Source organism: Tetrao urogallus, assembly GCF_951394365.1.
Source record: "Tetrao urogallus genome assembly, chromosome: 17".
Lineage (NCBI taxonomy): Eukaryota > Metazoa > Chordata > Aves > Galliformes > Phasianidae > Tetrao > Tetrao urogallus.
In genome coordinates, this window is record NC_136830.1 from 5461062 (window position 1) to 5480691 (window position 19630).

At 46.2% G+C, this 19630-nt stretch overlaps 1 protein-coding gene across 1 annotated transcript in view; it reads right to left on the bottom strand.

Moving 5' to 3' along the window:
- KDM2B (lysine demethylase 2B) overlaps positions 1 to 19630 on the bottom strand; it is a gene marked incomplete at both ends in the record, with an annotated part of 98890 nt that overhangs the window by 18160 nt on the left and 61100 nt on the right. Inside the window, 1 exon segment of the mRNA XM_079543910.1 lies at positions 17051 to 17137. Coding sequence (XP_079400036.1) covers positions 17051 to 17137 — 87 coding nt within the window.

Consider the following 19630-nt stretch of genomic DNA (forward strand, 5'->3'; position numbering starts at 1 on the left):
TCCCAGCTGGGTCTGAGCGCGCTGAGCAGCAGCCAGCTCCCAGCCAAGCCGCCCTCAGCCCAGGATGTCCCAGCCAGCAAGGCTGGAGGGGCCTTGTAGGAATTCCCACTCGTATCCAGTTTCAAGGGGCTCTAACTTGGCTGCTTACAAATCTCACCAGCAGAAATCTGGCCTGTGGGTTGCTATCCCAGAAAGGGGCTGGGATTCAAGGGGAAGAAGGAGCCTCCAACACGACTTGGGGTTTATTTAGCACGTGGCAGACAGCCAGATGAATTCCAGGTCAATGCTAGGGAAGAGAAGCTGTGGGATTTCCAGCTCAGACTGTGGGTTTACAATCCAGCTGCCCTGGCAGGTAACCTGGTGAAGAGATCCCTGGTGGCTGTTTCCATTTCTACGCAGCAATTCAGGGCCCTCCCAGGACAATGCCACAGAACTGCCCCATGAATAGAGGGCAATGGTAAAAATTCCCCAGGCTGGTTTACCACGGCAGCCAGAGAGCAGCAGCTGCCCAGCCACCATACGTTACACACTACGGACTGCAAAGCTGCCTAACAGCAATGAATTTGGGATTACCCTCTCACTCCTGAGATAGAGAGGGGGATAGATTTGCAAACTGATCTTTCAGAAGTGCTGAGCTCCAAACTCAGTGTGACTTGTGCTCCAGATGGACTACTGCTGGGGGAAGCAGACATCAGTGAGTTGAACCTTTGAACAAGGCTGTGTAGATGTGGGAGTAAGACCAGGTATCACAGTTTCAACTTATTCTGAACAAAAAGGAAATGCTGCCAGTTCTCGCTGCTTGCTTACAGGTACTTTAGCACCCTCACAGCAGTTGTGAGCATCTGCTCAGGACCAAGACCAGGGTCAGAGGCAGCAGAGGCACTAAGGGAAGCGCAGCGCTTACTGCAAGAGAATCACAGCTTAGATGTTTATAGCAACATATTTCTGACCTTCACAGCTGCAAAGAATAACTTGAAAGATCCCAGACTAGCAAAAAAAAAGTAGCAAAAGAATCTTTGGAGACAACACTAGAAGAGCTATCGGCTGTTAAAAGCATCACTAAGTAGGTGCTGATGTTCTCCAACTACAATCCCAGCACCACACGTCCCTGCTGGAACTTCAAATAGATGAAGGTCTGCTGATATCAGAAGATAGTCCAGGATGCTCCAAGAACACGGCTGACAAACGCTACAGCCCCGAAATCAGCTCTTCTGCAAGTGGCCTTGGTCTGGGCACATCTCACTCCAGCAACCCAATTGCTGCCAGCAGCACCGTATCACAGCTCCTGGAGAAATCCAGGGGCATGCACAGAGTCCATCTGAAGGGCTCAGCAACAGCCAGTGCTGCAGGACCCCAAAGCACTTCATTTCCTTAACCAAGAATGATCCCAACAGCTTATGTATCTGTTGTGTAATTCTCTCCAAGAAAAGACACCTTACAGCTGCAGTTTTCCTTGCTTCAAGGTGCTGTGCCACGTTAGTACATCCTTTCCACCTGCAGAATGGGAATGATTTCCTGTTGAAACACGTGGACAGATTCTCATTACGCTGATTTGGTGCAGTTTGACCAAGTCCATGCAGCAATACCAGCACTGAAAGAGGGAAGAGGACCTGGAACTTCAGCAGTACTGGTCCTGTGCTTAGACCTTTTATGGCCCTGCATACCAACACAACTGTATTAATGGCATTAGAATACATGTATTTAATTACCGGCAATTTATTTTCTGACAACTGATAAACAAATCCCAGAAAAAAAAGTGATGTTAACCCACAATTCCTAACTGTTGTCTGCTAGAACACCACCTCAATGGGCTGGAATTGGACCGCTACTGGGCACTGGAGAAATCCCCCAAGTGCCAGGGAGAAGGAATCCAGCTGATTATTTCTTCGCCTCTCCACACCACATCAGAGGTGGGCAGAAGCTTTTTTCGACTCAAATGAGGGGGAAACACTGGAGGACGAGGCTCCCTGCTCACTAGACAAGCTCAGACCAGCCAACAGTTCTTCAGCATGAAGCCCTTCAATCCCTTCAATGATTTACAGAAATCCTAGTAAGAGATGGAAGAAAGAAAAGGATGATACAACTGCAGGAATTCAGTGGCGATGAGAAGGCAGCTAGTTTAAGGCAGCAAAAATCATGTGGATGTCAATAACACCCTTAAAAGCTGAACAACTGAAAAGTGAAAGCCAACACCATGGATTTCACGTTTCTGACTACAGGTATCTCCCCAAAAGAGATCTCCAGTTTCCCCTAGTGGTAACAGCCATGTCACCCACATGTTCCTGCCACACTGGAGATGTCCCAGACCACCAGTAAGCAATAAGCATCAGGGCAGGGGAAGGCAGCACAACTTCTCTCTTCCCAGCCACTTGCAGACAGGACCAAGCTCCTCCAGATGTTCCCATCTCCTCTGATTCCTACCCACAACCCTTCTTGTCCTCTCCTGCAGCTCCCAGGGACCACCACTAGGTCACCACATGGAGCTCCTCTGCTGAAGAAACAGAGCCATTTCCCACAAGTCAGTGGAAGAGTTTGTGCCTTGCAGGTCTGTCTGCACATTAGTGACACTCAGCAGCTTTTCCGCCAACAGAGCTACGTTGTGACACAGGTGTGACAAAGCTGCACATCAGCACTGATGCAAGTGCCCCCATTTATTTTCCTCCACTGGTGAGGAGGTAGAAGTTAGGCCTGGAGGATGGAATAAGATTTATCAGCAAAAATATGCTTTTGTAGATAAGCTGCATCCAAAGTAGAAGCTGTTATAAAGAATGACACCAGCAAACTGTACAGACTTGGGGCACCTTCCACAAACACAGCTTCTCTTCTTACTGCTGCTTGGGAGAAACTCCACCACTGCTGCCTAGGAACACTCTTCTCACTGTGTTTACTCACAGCTCCGCTGGAGGAACTGTCACTGTCACAAACCATGTTGTGTCCTACCCCGAGCAGCCCAGCAGATCAGGGCATGTGCCCAGGCCCTCGTGCTCCCAACCCACCAATGGTGCTGACTGCAGCGTAGTAAATCCTATCCACACCCGTGCTGCGAAACATGAGTCCTGACCTTCTTAGCCTAGCCATGGACTAAGGGTAAATGAGAGGTTGAAGGCAGAAGCTGGAAGAAACCAGGAGCGACAACACCACAGCTCCTACCCACACACCAAAATTGTGCTGCTGAGCTACACCTGTGGAGCTGGAGCGTTCCACCTGCTGCACACCTGGCACATCACCACAGAGTAACAGCCACCATCCTGGGCAGAAGGCAGGGTAACTGCACGTGTTAAAGCAGGCTCATATGAAAATTCAGCTGGAACCATGCTTGGGTCTGCACTGCTGAGGCTGTTTTAAACAAAGAGAAAGAAAAGCACAGCACAAGGCTTTGCACAGGTCACAGAGCTGTAATTTAAGTTCAAGAATTCCACAGAAAGGCTCTCCACTTTCTCACGTTATTTTTTGTTATGCTGTTAGATATAAAATTCTACCAAAACAAAGAATCCCGTGACACAAGCAACCTCCCAAATTCCTCCAGCCAGAACTTGCACCTTTCACACTGAATTCACAGCTGGTGCAATGCAGCTGAGGCTAAACTGCTCCCCGACCCGTGAGCTCTTTAAAAGAACTATAATAAAAATAATAAAAACTATAATCACATCAGAATTGGGAAGCAGATTGAAGAGGCCTAGCGAGGGACAAAGTTTGAGGACGGGCAGGGGCTGAGAGCTGAGCAGTGAAGGAGCCCATGTGCTCACACTACCCACGGAACGCAGCGGAGCCTCAGTGAAGTGACTCCCCCAAGACCTGGCCTGGTCTGAGCTGATATCGCAGCACAGCTCCAACTCTCCGTGTCCGCACCGGATCCATGCCCTGAGCACACCACAGTCAAACTTCCAGCTCTGATCTCTCAGGGCAATGCAAAGTGAAGCGCAAGGAGCGAGGAGGGGTCTGGAGGACAGACGGAGCACCCGGCCCATGAGCTAACTTGTCTCTAGAAGCAAATGATGAGACTATCTGAAGGAGCAAAACACCTTGAATTATGAACAAAAAAACCGAGTTCACACTCAAATTGCATGCACATGTTTAATCCTATTCCCGGTGCATTTTCAATTGCTCAGGTAGTTCTTAGAGAGTAAACTACTCGATCTAGAACATATGTTCTGGATTATTTTTCATAGATTACTCCATAAATCCAGAAAGTTTCTTCTTCTTCCCTCAAAGGGAAAGAAGAACCTTCGAAAAACAAACCCCACGAGCAGCAATAAAAGTTCTCTTTCCATTTTAGCACGCACCCTCCGCTCCACACCTCCCATCCCCGGCCACGACCCTGCCCACGGACCTGGCCCGGAACGAGGCGCCGGGTCCCGGCACCGGAGCCCGAAGTCCCGCAGTTCTCCGAGGAAGCCGGCTACAAAACCCGACCCACACCCCACGACGGCCGCGGGGCCCCCCCGCCCCTCCTGCCCCGGGGGCTGCCCTGCCCTGCCCGGCCGGCCCCGCTCCCACCCGGGGCCCGCGGACACGCCCGGGGCCGCGGTGGCGCCTCCGCTCTCGCCGGGCCGGGCCGAGCTGGGCCCGCTGCCGGCCCCACATTGTTCCCGGCCCCGCTGCCGGCCCGGCCCGGCCTCCTCCCCTCCCTTCCCGCTGCAAACTTCGCCGCCCGCCCCGGACCTGCTCCGGCCCCGGCTCGGGCCCCGGTCCCGGCTCGGGCTCCGGTTCCGACTCGTAGTCCTCTTCGTCGGCGCTCGCAGACATGGCCATGGCTCATGGTGGGCCCAGGCGGAGCCGAGCTGACATGGCTGGAGCGGCGCTGCTGGCGGAGCCCCGCTCCCCGCACACACACACATGCAGGAGGAGGAGGAGGAGGAAGGGGGCCGTGCATATTCATGCCAGGCAGCCAGGAAGGGGCCGGCCCCGGCGCCGCGGCCAATCGCGGCCCGCTCGCACAAAGCCGTTCCGCGAGGACGGCGGGGACGGCGCGGCCGCTCGGTGGGGCAGCGCCGGGCGGCGGCCCGGGGCCCCGAACCCCGAATCCGGCCGGGCCCGGGCGCCTGCGGGCGGGGATGCGCGCGGAGCGGGCGGCGGGGCCTGCGGGTGGGCCGGGCCGGGCCGGAGCGCGGAGACAAAGGAGCCGGGCTGCGAGCGGCCTGGGAGCCGCCACGGAGCCGCGCTCCGCGGGAGCCGCTCGGCCCGGCCCGGCCCCGCTGCGTGCGCCGAGATGGCCGCCTCGCCGCCGGAGCTCCGAGCCCGGGCGGCTCGGCGCGGAGGGTCGGGGCGGCCAGGCCCGAATCGCAGAGCTGCGAATTACGTTTCCCATTGGATTTCTGGGCCTTGCTTTCAGGGGAAGTCCCGTTTCCATTCCAGTTGTGAGGGTTTTGCCTCTGGCTCCTACGCCCACACCGTCGAATTAAACATGAGATTAAATATTTGCATGTGCTGAGCAACCGAGAAGCCATAAAGCAGCAGACCTAATGGTCTCTGCATCAGGATTTCTGCCAAATGAGTTCCAACTCCATTCCCCAGCCCCAATCACCACGTGGCCCCACAAACAAACACCCGTGGCTCTGCAGAGCACCGCGCTGCCCTGCACCTTCACACCGCCTCGTGGCCCTGCTCCACCTAACAAAGTTCAGCCAAACTTTAACACAGCAGGCAGGCGGCTGCTGACAAAGCCAAGTGCATCGCGTAACGATGGCCCTTCCTCGCGTTATATCTCCATTTCTTGTTTGCACTGCTGTCCTCTTGCCAGCCAACACATTATGGGAAGCGATGGTGCTGTCCCACGATGCCAGCAGCCAGGCATTCGCTCCCAGGCGGCCCTCGGTGAGCTCAGCGTCTCCTCGGGTTTCTCTCCCTCCATTGTGTTTGCACACAAGGCAGAGCTGGAGCAGATGAAAGCCCGGGCACGAAAGGCATGTGCCTAAGGCCTTGGCTTTCTGAATCACAAGGTTAGAGCAGAATCCAATGTTTTCCGGAGGAGAGGAAAGGGGAATGTACGTCTTGCTAGAGGCCTACAAAGGAGAGCTTGAAGATAGGAAGCTAGAGTAAGCAACCTGCTCGCAGCAGCATTGGTGCTCTGGAACAGCTAACATGAGGATGCCCAGTCCCACACCTGCCCACGGGCTGACCTCCACATGGGGGAAAAAAAACAACCTGGAACACCCCCTCCCCCCACCAAGGCCACTCCACTACTATGAAATATGATTCACAGCAAATTAGATCCCAACATCCACCCTTCTCTCACAACACATCTTACCACTCACGATACCCGCCTGGCCCACCAGCACAAAGTGCTAAGCTGCTCTCCTCAGCCACCCTGGGAGACTGCTCCATTCTGCCCCTTCCAGCAACACAAGTGACGAATGAGCTGCAAGGCCCTGGCAGTGTTGCCCCAACCCTGCAGGTGCCTGAGGCCATGGATGGGCCCTGAGCAGCCTGAGCTGAGGGGCAGACAGCCCATGGGTTGGGGCCAGGGCATTTGAGGTCCCTTCCAAGCCAACCACGCTGTGATTCTATGTTCTATGAGCGGGAGGATGCACACACCAAGATTACAGAGTGATTTTCAGATGCTGGGTAAACTTCGTAGAGCTGACATTTGAAAGAAAAAAAAAATCACACAGGATATAAATTAGCAAATTGGGAGTCAAGAAAAGAGGGAGAACAACATAATAAAATGAACTTTTCTGATTGCAATTGCTCTCTGAAAATCTCATCTTGTACAAGAGCAGCTAGCCATTCACAGATACATTTAATACACCAAAAGAACTATTAAGAAAGCATTTTCCAGCATGATCCTTTCAGCCTGTCTACACCAGAGAACACTAAATTACAGCAAACAGCGAGCAACCCTTGTGCAAGCAGTTCTAGCAGTGCACATCTGACAGTCCTGGCACAGTTTACAGCAGTTTAGAAAACAGAATGAGCACCGACCCAAGCCATGCCTGTACTGCTGTAACTGTGTCCACACCGCAGCCTTGCGTGATGTAATGTGTGTGATATAAGTAATAAATTACATCCTTAATTGAACTGCTGAACTAGCCTTACTGAGAGCTGCATGCAAACAGAGTACTTTCTATTCTGAACTGTTGGTGCTGATTGCTCCTCACCTGAACTCATATATAAGTCAATATCATAATCTTCTCCACAGAAACCAATTACGTTGTCACAAACTGAGACAATAACCTCAAGCGAAGAATAAACAGCAGGAGCAGATGAGTGCCAAAGAACTGGATTTTATTCTCATGCAAATATCCTTAAGTAGTAAAACCAATGTGAGGGGAGTGAGACTACCACCCCTGCACTCTGTATACTTGCTCTTGAGCTGCTCCAGGACCAACAGATCTCAGCTGCAGCTATCAGTGCTCAGAGCCAAACAGAACCTGTGGTGTCAGCCGCACACTGGAGTTCATCACAGAACATCCTGAGTTGGGTGATCCTTGTGGGTCCCTTCCACGATTTGTGATTCTGTGATTCTCACTTTGAGGTGAAACATTTTTTTAAAGGCAAACCCCATAGAAATGTTTATGAACCACATCTTGTCCTGCAGCAGGAGTTACCCTGTCAATTTCTAAGGATTGCTGTTTTGGCCCAAGTGTCTGCTCACAAGAAATATAATTCTAGACGTTGGATCTGGGCAAATTTCAGAATGCTTTTCTCCAGACTTCTAGCCAATATCTCAGTCACTCTCCACGTTGTCAGAGATGCTCTGACAGCTTCCTTTTCATCTTCAAATATCCACCCAATGTCACCATCCTAGCACTTCCTATTATTTCTCTTACCTGCACAATGACATAAGAGCAGTCACCAGATGCATCACCACAATCTCTTTAATAAACTGTCTGATTCATCAACCTTGGATAAGGTAACTCAATTAAGACTACCATACTGATTAATGCTCCTCCCACATAATGCCCATACCTTCTAACCAGTATCCAACAAATGGGAAGCAGAGGACTGCACCACTCTAGATGGCACAGCCCTGGGCTATTACAGCACAGCAGAGGAGGAGCACACAAAACACCAAGAGCCCAGGCCAAATGCGATGCTTGTAAGTCACTTAATCTTTCTCAGAGATTTAAAAAACAAACGAAACAAAAATCTACAAAAACAAAAAGCCAAAAAGCCATCAGGTGGTCTTACAAATAAAATAAGACTGCTTTCTAAGCATACTGAAACATCACATATATCTGCCATATAAGGCAAAACCACCAAATCTTGAGAATGTACCGATACAACACTGAGGTCTTCTACCCTCACAGCATCAGATTTGTGGGAACAGGCAGGCACCAACAAACCCAGCAGCACCTGAGATCTGGAGGTGTGAGTGCACTCTGTACAGGAAAAGCCATGGCACAATGGAATTACCTGCTGGGAAATGAGGGAAATCCTGCCACGCTTCCTTCTTCCACAAATGCTTCTATCAGGGAACATTCCCACAGCACAGTTCATCTCCAAGAGCCATGTTCTGCCAGTAAATGCAAAATACTGAAGTAGGCTCCTAAGAAGATAAGAAATGACTGCCACGCTGTGGAGGAACATGCAAATGGATGTGGCTGCTAGCTAAAATAGTGGATTAACCAGAATATGCAACCTGTTTTCCTTGAAGTGGCTCGGTGTGCTTTGCCACACAGCACAAAATGCTCTCGCTGGGACAGTTGTGCCCAATATCTGGCAGCAGCTTTCAAATCTAGAGACCAAACCCAAACAACGAGAGGCAAACAGTGCGCTGAAATGTAAGCAAACAAAGAGCTGAAGGACAGTTTTCCCCACGAGAGCACAGGTGCTCAGCTGTCACCTACAGACCTGAATTGGGTTTGTAGGAAAACATCCAGGACAAAAACAAGCAAAACACTCTAGACTCACAAAGCTGCTTAGCTTTCATCAGACTTTCTCCACTTCTTTTGTTAGATTTGCTGATTGTCAAAAAGAAGAGCACTTCTGTGCCTTGTATTGGTCTACTAGTGCCTGCAGGAAAGTCATGAAGTTGAAACAAGACCTCATTTATATTCTCAGCAGACTTTAATTTCACTGTGCTATGGAATCTAAAAGGAAGCCATCTTCTCAGGGACAGAACATACAATTCAATTTTGTTCTGAAAAGTGCATGCAGGATTAATGTCCGTAATTGCACAGCACATAACTGTGGAATGACAAACGCCTTCCACACTGCTCTGCCAATGTGCTTCGATCCAGAAACAAAACTATTAAATCTCAGATTTGTAACTTAAAGCTTGAATGGTTTTCATCTTGAGGTGGGGGAGAACACAAGGATGCTTGAAGACTTAATGAGATCCCAGTCTCAGATTTTTTTTGTTTTGCTGGCCAATTCAGCAATGAAAGTAGTTGGGCTCCTAGCGACACAACCTTAGACCCATCAAGTCAGTTCACATCCACCTCATTCAAAAAAGCTCTTATGACTGAAGTAGTTTTCATCAGCGCTTCTACTATCGTGGAATAAAGAGAAGGCAGCTATCTTGAAAAATGGCAATTGAGACCTTAGTTAGAAAAACTCATGTTACTGAATATTCTCGCATATGTTGGAAGAATGACAATGGGGAAGAACACATACATTTTCCAGTACGATACTTTTAAATCAACAGTTTGAAAAAAGAGATGTCTATTCATTTTTTCCAATCTGTTCAAATTTCTACTCCGAGCCAAAAAGGCTCTAATTTACCTGTTTGATGTATTAATCACATAAAGGTATCGGTCAAATTTCAAAGCAAATGGCTGGGAGTTGATAAGAAGGGAAAATATTAAGTCAAAGATGGAAGATTAAGAAGGTGCTCATTCAAGTCCTTGCTATTTATAATTACTCCCTGAAGGGACACAATATTTCAAGTACAGCCTCTTGAGGTGAGAAATAATCTGTCAAGTCACCAGGCAAAGCTTTTAGACTGACTGTGAGGCAACATGCAGCGAAGCTCTTTGGGCACGTTATGTATGATACAAGCACCAAACCCTGAGACTCCTCCGGCCTGTGCAGAGTTATTGCAGAAACAAATTTGTCTCAAGAACTCACGATTGTAAGAGATCGAAGTGCTCAGAAAAATAAACAAGCCAGACAAGGAACTGCCCCCAGGAAAGCAGGCATTTCGCACAAGCTCTTCGCAGCGTCAGCAACTCTGCACTCCTTTGCAAAGTACCTGAAGGAGTCCTCACTTCTGGTGCATCAGGTTTCTTCCTGCTCCCAAAGAGTTAGCAGGGAAAAGGCTTAGTTCTGTATGCGTGCAGCTACACTGGGAAGTCCCCTTAAATAAAGAAAAAAAATCCCCCCAACCCCAGCTATGTGGTTTCACTTCTTAATGGATCTGTCAGGAGCCAGAACTGGGGCACCTGTCTGAATAAATGTGGGACTCCTCCCAGTGGCAACTATTGTCCCTTCGGTGTAAAAGAACAAAAATTCTTCCCAATTACTTACATAGCTTATTCCGATCAAAGTTGAAATGTAAAGAGAAAAACAAATTTTAATTGATCTTGATTTTCTTTTGTATTTAAGCTACCTTTTGGTAGAAGAATTATTAGCATGTGATAACTATTAAGAGTTGTCTGATTTGCAACAGAAGAACTTAATAATCAGGGCTTTTTATCAACAAAAGGGATTCCTAACACATGTCTGTATAGACAAATCTTGCACACTGGACATTTGTAACTGTTGTTGATGCCAAGCAGAGGTCCGGCAGTGCTGTGTGAGATCACTTCAAACACCTTTACACTGGTGCCCAGCAAGGACAAAACGCGACAGCCTCAATCCCCTTCTTGTTCTCGTGGCATTTGAACAACTGAAGTAAAACTCAATGTGAATCACAACCAGAAAAAAATACAAAGTCCAACAAACTACACAGAATTCTTCTGGTGTCCTGCCTTTTTTTCTTCCCTTTCCCTATTACTTTCCTACAGAAGACTGAATTTTCACTTTAGTTTTTAAATGCTTGTTTTCCATTGTCAGTGTTTGCTTTTTAAGATGTTCCTATTGTCACAGGAAGTACCTGAACAGATCTCCAAGGCTGGCCCGTCCTGGGGAATTTGGCACAGGTTTCCCACTGCTACTAGGAATGTAGCCTTGCTGGTGGTAGCCCCCAGGCAGGCTGCTGGAACCGATGCTGTTTTGATGTTGTGCCATTTCTGCATGCTCAGATCTGCTTCAGACACCACTCAGGTTAAAGCACTAATTGCTGTAAGTAGCACCTCCGCGCTCTCACTGCTCTGGGTGGAGCTGGCCTAGCAGGAGCTATGGTAGGAATTCTTAGTAAGTAAGCAAGTAAAAACTGGAAGTATTTATTCAAAGGTTCTCAAGAATGTTCTTTGTCCACCTCACACCTCTTCCTCTGCGTGTAATGAAAATGAGATGTAAAACAATGCTCAATACTTCTGAAAAACCACAGCTAAGATCTTTTTCAAATTGCAATTTATCAAATCTCTTGAACTGATGCTTCTTCTTCTAGTTTCTACTTGCATTCAGGTTTGCTGCATCCACTGATTCTTAAACCATTTACTAAGTACTTCTGCTGTTTGATCCAATGCACGAGGTTACGTGTATGTTCATAAAACTGGAGCCGTACTTAAAGAAGCTCTTACTAGAAACTGATAGATCTTCTTCCCTTCCAAGCATTACCAATGTAAAATACAAAGAAGAAAGAAAGTTTCCTTGTTAGAAACATGCCTAAGGACCTTTGTGGGCTCCAGATATGGACAGACTGAGAGACTGACTACTAGCATGGCCTTTCATTATTTACAGTACAGGTCATGTCTAAGAATCTAACACCCTTCTCATCACTGTTGTCTACTTTTTGTGTGTGCTGTGTATTTCAGACCATGAACAATGATCAGAAACTTCCAGACTACATTTATTTATGGTATGTTTGTACTTACTTGTTCTCATGCCAACTTTGCCCACTACATAAAATAATTTGTGATATTTATATTCCCTGAAGTACTCACACAAAGCAATCACCTCTCCCTTCAACTTTGTTGTGCCATGCTGAACAAGGCATGTTCTTCTAGCCTCCTCCCTTAAACAGTGCATCTTGAATACCATTTGTGGTCCTGGAGTTCCAAACCCACCCTCATCTCAAAACCACCTCTCGTGGAACTAGAATAGAGCAATAGAGATGATCAAACGTGGTATGGCTTGTGTACTGGAAAAGACCAAAGTTACTACTGCTTTCCAGCTTAAGAGTATAAAGAAAGCGACTGAGAAGCAGTAACAGGGATGTAACAGAAACATTGACAGCACAGAGAGGGCAAATGGGACACCTCACTCCAATTCCTCAGAATCCATTATGAATGGGGCATGGAGTGTATTTCTGATAGGAAGGAACAGATCTGAAACAACAAAAGGAAACTGCGGGGTGCCACAGCTACTAGAAAGACCAACCAAACGCAGGAAAAGGTGTTTAAAAAAAAAATTAACATTTCAATTTGCGACATGTAGTCATTAATTTTAAACAGGGATATTGCCATTGCCCTCTGATACTTTTCAAGTATCTTCTCTTAAAATCAAGAAGTTACAATTACATGGAAGAAGTGAATGAGCAAGGGGTCAAAAAACCAGCCATGTTTTCCAGTATCGTTAACCAGCCACTGAAAATTACAGCTTCATCTCCTGCTCCCAGCTAGACCCATCTGTACCTGGATGCTTGCTGTCACTACAAATGCAGCAGTTCCAGGTTTGTGGCAGGTAAAAGGGATGAGAATCCAGCTCTGTCTGCATTTCTCACTCTTCACAGAACAACGGAGTCAGGCCAAAGACATTTTACTTTTTTACAGCTGCTCTTCATAGACAGCTAAAGATCTTTATCACAATAAAAACAGAAGGCACTTCCACAGAGTGCAATTATGTGTTACTACAGCTGACTATTGCCTTCCAGAAGTAGGAAATGGCTGGAAAAAAAACGTATTTTCTGCTTCAGCCATACTCTGAGGTCCTTTCATAAAACATTAGCCCTAATCCTTGCACAGATTAAATGGGAAATCCGGTATTGTAGGGCTGAAAATCTTGAGAGGGGGCTTCAACACATCATTTGATGGCAGCTCTCTACATCATTGATCACAGATGTGCCACCGCTGTGACTTTAGTGTAAGCCAGGCTCTGCTCTCCTTCCCCGCCACCCCAAAGTCCGTGTCCCGGGGCTGGGAAGGAGCTCATTTCTTACAGTTTGTTCTCACTCCCATAGGGTAAGAAATCAAAAACCTGAGGCAGTACATGCTACAGAGCTCTTCTTTTTGCACAGCAGACTGTCATTACAATAAAACACAGACAGGGCTCAGCACCAAGCAAGGACAAACTACTGCTGCACAAACCAGCAAAGCAATGGGAACATATTAACAGCTGCATGCTTGCCAGCAGAAATGTGCTGTCTAGCCAGCAGGTACACACACTGTCAGCCCGACGTCCGGACATGTAACATTTCACATTCCTGATCCTCTGATGAGGACTAAATTAGGATCATTGTGCATATCCTAGGATCCCTGGCAAATCAAACACACTGTTAAATGAGTCATTAGCAGACAGGCCTCTTCTGAAAATGGACTTCTGACAACGTTCTCTTCCAATTCTCACTACCAAAAGGGTTCTTGCAAAAAAGTCACAAAGATGAGAAGTATGATCCAGAAGAGGTGTCTATGAGTTGCACGCTGCTTCCCTATGACCATAAAATAATAATGATCCGGATGTTTTACCACAAGGCTTTCTGCTGAAGGTTTCACAGATCCTTATAAAGATTAATTTCACTCCTGGGAAGAGAAGCAGGATCCTCTAATCTGGGAAGGCTCAGGGAGAGGAGAGGTGTCATTTGCCTTGTATGACACCAGGCTGCAGCAGAGCTGGGAGCAGAACACAGACCTTTGCCTCTCATTTTGTACACCAAATATAAGATCATCAAATGCTGCCTATTTATTTTATCTCCTCGCAAAAACATTTTTGATTGCTACTTCTGTTTCTTTTCTCAGTGAATAAATTTTTTAGAGAGAGCTGCAGTAAATCTGACAGCCCCAAATGCCTTTAGAAAGGATAGACACAAGCAATGTGAAATGGGGCCACGGCATATGGATGGGACTCACATACTTAATGCAGTGTCTCGCCCGTTGCCTTATCCACTGTGAACTGAGATTCAAGGGGAGAGAACAGGTTTCCTTTCTAAACCCTGGGCTTTCAGTCTTCAAACTGCTGTTCTGCAGTGCAGAGCTGTGCACGCTGTTGGCACACCACACCAACAGTGCGTAAAAGAAACTGTGACTCAATTTTAAAGGGAAATATTATTTGCTGCTTCTATAATCACTGATTACTAAGGATATATTATTTCCAAAGACAGTCAGCCTAACTAAGCAGGGCCTTTCACGTCTTGTGTTATTCACAAGCATCAGCCATTCACCTGAATTCAAGGACCTTTTACTTTTCCAAGAGTTCTCTACCTCTGCCCTATGTTTTCCTCATTCCATCTCTTTTCAGTGCTTGGTCCTCTCCTCATCCTCCTCTCTTGCTGTCTGTAGTCTCTTCCCCTCCTTTCTTTACAGTCATTTCCATTTTCTTTGAAATGTTTTGGCATTTAGTGCCGGCTTTATTCTTCCTTCTCCATCTGCTGCTCTTGTCTTTCTAAATTTCTTCTGGAGGCTTCTCCTGGGAGAAAGGAAGAGCCACGTTTTTTCATTTACTGCCTGCTCTTCCTGAATTTCAGTTTTGCTTCTTTTGCTTAAAGGACTAAATCAGACAATCCCCCTCCCCCTGGAGCTGGTGTACCACTGTAATGTCTTCACACCAGCCCCACCAAAGCCAGTACCACGTTGCACCCTATCTGCCTTTCCTTTACACACCAACATCTCTAGAAAGTCACTGAAATATCTGGCATTTCTCCTGTATGCTAGAAGGGTAATACTGCAGCAAGCAAAACTACCACCAGGTGTTACTTCCCTGCCTTGCGCTCAATGCTCGTGGCGCCTTCCAGCCCTGCTCCACCAGCTGAAACCCCATTTTAAGGGAGTTCATCCTCCCTGAGGGTTTTCTTCTCTATCAAATCTTCTGTTTCATCATCAGGACTCACAGGGGACAAAGGAAAGCTAATGAAGCTTAACCACTTACATCACTGCTTTTATACAGACTTCTCCTATACTGTCTTTCTAACGTATTTTAATTTGGGGCTCAAAGTCACAACCCTGAGACATGTCCCAGCTGCCTCCCTCCTCTGGGAACACACCAGGAGGACATGGAAGGTGATACAGATATCTGGCATTAGAAGAGTCCAGGAAATAACAAGCTTCTTCTGCAAAACATTCAGCCCTATCTGCTGCACGCCTTTCAGCTTCAGCATAACACAAGTTGATCTCCAATTAATCACTGATTAATTAAACTAAGTATGGAGACTGTGGTGAAAGAACTACTTCTGTTACAAGTTTCCATTTGCCAGCTTCAAGATAAAGCCTGACTCTGTGAAAGTCTTCCTCTTATTTCTGTGATGCATATAATTGTTATTGTAGCTTAGCACGGATGCCTTTAAAACATTCTGCTTTTAAAAAGGATACTGGAAAACAAGCACCAGAAAGCTAAAAAGCCAAAATCCTGTAGCCAGCAAGATGGATTTTGCAAAAAGAAATGAGATGAAAATTGCACAAAAACCCAGCATCTTTTACAGTTACAGTTGTGTTGCCAAATATAAGAAATGAGCCATCTATTGACAATTCCAAAACGAAATGAACAAGAACACGAGCAAACACCAAACCTTCTAAAAACCTCCAAACATTAAGATCCTTGCGCCCCAGAAACACAGCACAAGAGCCAATTGTTTCTTAGATTTGTTTTGCAAGTTTCATGTACCAGTTCTGCTCCGAGCACAGAGATTCTGCTTTATTCCATGTCTGGAAATACCTGACCAGTAAACGAACAGCAGCCATCAGAGCAGCAGAGTGACAAATCTGACACCTACTCCTCTCAGTTTTTAAACAAATTGTTGTTTGAATACGTTGTTATTTTCAGTTACATCAGTGTTTTAAACACAATGCGTATTTCTATGGATCTGTTATAATGCAGAAGGGAGAAATGTATTTAGCAAGATATAACTGATCTGAAATGCACCCAGCTAAAAGACAGAAATAAACCAGAAGCACAACTCCTGCTCACTCTGCTCCACTCTTCCCTGGCAGCTGCTGAAGTTTATGGTTTCCCACTTCCCATCTGAAAACAGCAAACTCTCAGCTACAAGTGACTAAATGTAAAGCCACAGCAAGTACACCAGCAAAGAGAGAACGGGGAAAGTAATTTGCTCAGCTAATGACTTGAAAGTTACATACGATCATAGTGACAACAGATTTTCACAGAGAAGCCTGATTTAAGTTGATTGACCCTTTCAGCATTTCTAGGGAAACTACGTATTATAAAACTAATTCAGTGAAAAATGACAGTAAAAATAGAAGCGATGAGACATCTTCTAAATAAGCAAAGCTGCTTTTACAGCATGCTGAATAGTTGGAGTGTGGAAAACATACCACTGTTATAAATAACAGTCACCCTTTTGACTTTATTCTTAATTATTTCAAATTCTTTGTAGGCATTAACGAAGCAAGCCTCACAGTTTTGTGAAGAAAATTACTCCCATATAAAGGAGGAAAAATGAAGGTATGGGTACAGAAAACAACCCTTTGAAGTTAGTGGAAGAGGTACAGAAAACATAGGAGTTCTCACAGTGTAAGAAAAGAAACACCTCATCCAGACCCAAGTGTTTAGCAAGAGACAAGTCTGTAGCATTTACACAGCATTTAAACTTACACAAAAAGTTACATCAACACTTCAGATGTAGCTGCAATTTGTGAATGACCAAGTCACATCCAAGTTTTATGCAGATAAGTGAGGCCCAAAGAGGTTCTTTTTTAATGGAAACTGCCCATTTCTCCCTACTGAGGTACATTTATGTTCTGCTTCAACACGTAGTCATAAAATTATCAAAAAATAACCTTCCATGTTGGAAGTGCTAGCTGCTGCCTATGTCATATGAAACACTTTGCCAGAATACAGCTGAAAAACCACTAAGACCTGGCACAGCAATGATTAGTAGGTAATCGTGTCTCATTACCTTTGGGGTCTTCTTGGGCCAGCTGACCACAGGGACACCCGAAATCGCAAGATTTTGGTCATCATCAGCATGTTCTTTCAGAATGTTCTGTTGTGAACGAAAAGGTCTTTATTAACCAGAGGAATATTCTTCTGACTTAGGAGCACAGAGACTTAATGACTGTAATATCCCACCCTCACGAAGAAGAGTGATGTGCGCTCCACTGATCTGTTACATCTGTAAGTTCATTTTCCTTCAAAACTTCAAGTCACAATGAAACTCTTGCATGTCTTTAAGATGCAAAAGATGCATTTCTTTGCAAAACAGACAGCGAAATCACTCACGAATAGCCTCAAATGTTACAGATTTCTTTAAAATTGGTGTCTCCAAAAGACTAGTGTTTCCCACTGGTACCGGTCTACTACCAATATTCCCTTTCCCTGTACGTACACACTAGTTTGTTGAAACCCAAGCAATCACCAGCACCTGTCCCTAATCAATTCTGCAGAAGACCCAGGAAGATCTGGACTCTACCACCATTAGTCCTGCAGTCATGGGGCATTGGCTGGGCAGTTTAGAGGAATCTCGAATGCTTGAATACAAAGCTGAGTCACGATACAGAACCACCACACACTGCAGCCTTTACATATGGCAATTCAAGAGCACTGTCATTTCCACTGCCTTTTCTTCCACAGAGAAGTGCAGGTCAGAGTTGGTGCACCCCAACTCCCTTTGAGTGATCAAGTCAGACATTCAGCTTCCTGCACATTCACTAAATTATCTGACTTGGGCTAGTGCAGTATGAAAGGAAAAGATTGGTCTTCCCTCCTTCCCACCCCCTCCAAATCCTTTGCGTTGATGAAACCTCATGCATCCTAAAAATCTCAGGAGTGGGCTGTGCTGGCTCACACAGCTCCTGCTGTGACTCACCGCCATTCCCATACAACTCAATGCAGGGGTGGGGAAGAAGAACTCCTTTTAAGTGTACTCAATGGTGCAGTCAGGAACGGTCTGCGCTCCCTGCGACTCCCCCTGTGCTTACTAACCTAGCCACAAAGCTCTTCATGTGGAGTGCAGGCTGCTGGAAGAGACAACAACCGAAAACAAAAAACAAGTCCAAAGGAAGATTCTGCTGAGCTGCTGAAAACTAAGGCCCGAGTAAGTACTACCAGGTTAAGGAAAAAAAACTGCTCTAAGAGCACAAACAAGGACTGCAGGGTGGAAACTACTCCTAATATAATTGAGGAGGTCACACAGACAAGGAAAGTCAACGATGTTGCTCCAAATTACAATGACTTCTTGAAAAAAAAAAAAAGCTTAACTAGACACCACCAGGCATTGGGCACTCTCAGTCCCCAGTGCAGAGCTTTAATAAACAGAAATTTCACACACCATGCTAAGAGATCCTAAAGTACAGTAATTTTTTTTAACATGAAACACACTTGGAATTCCTCTGTAATCAGCTAAATACGATGACACACTGTAGCCCAATGAGCATCTCAGCAAGGCTCTGCACCAATGGCCATGGGCTTTCCCTCCCTGGAGCTACAACAACTTGCTGGATTCTGCTCAATTACCCACCTGACCTTAATCTGGAGGTGCTTTCCTATCAGAGGCCGCAGAACCAGCACAGCGCTGGTCCTGTTATCCCAGTAAGGCTGCTTTAGATGTTGACTACCCCCAGAGCAGTCCTATTACCAAAGTGAGTCATACCAAAAGGCAACACAATGCTTGGCACAGCCTACAGCACACAGCCAACACGACGGTCTTCAAGTGGAAGATCTTTCAACTTCCACACATTAGGTATAGCAAATGAACTCCTGATGGAGTTGAGCAGGGCTAAGTGAACACCTCTTTCCTCGTGTCCTTTTCTCGTGTCCTTTTCACACTAGAACAGCAATCACAGCATTACACATGACAACATTCTCAAAGTTACTCTTCAGTCATAAAAACGGAGAGGCCTTTGTGTTGTAGCAAAACCAAAATTCTTCAGAGGAAGAAGATTTACTTTGATACGCTTAAATTTGGAAATTTGCAGGACAGCAAACCTCAACCTTTCCACTGAGGACTGTGAGAAACTCTGAGATCAATAGAAAGCAGAGTACATTCCAGGAACTTGGCAGAATACTGCAGGTTTCTTGTTATCATATGTATCATGTGAAAATATTATCTAAGGAGAAACTTAGAACTGTGGCAGTTTATCATATCAGCCAGCTGAAAACAATACATGTCTCAGCAGCAGAACCATAACCAAGCCACAGCTGCACAGACAAGTGTCAAATGTCAGCACACGGCGGGGTGGATGGAGGCAGCCTTCTGTTCACCTGCTAAAGAAGGGGGAAAAATAAATGAAAAACAAAAACCAGAGATAAAGAAAGGCATGAGGCTCCAGTTAGCCAAACAACTTGATGCTCATCCAGCACAAGGCCGCCTGATTCAATGCACTTGAAGGCTGTGGTGACAACAGCAGGTAAGAAGGAAAGAAATTGATTAAGTATGTATGAATTAAGCTTAGGCATTAATTTCACAAGCACAGCAAGGAATAACTCCCCTGAAATGCATTCTGTAAAGGGAGGGTGGTTTTTTTTCTGCCATCAGAAT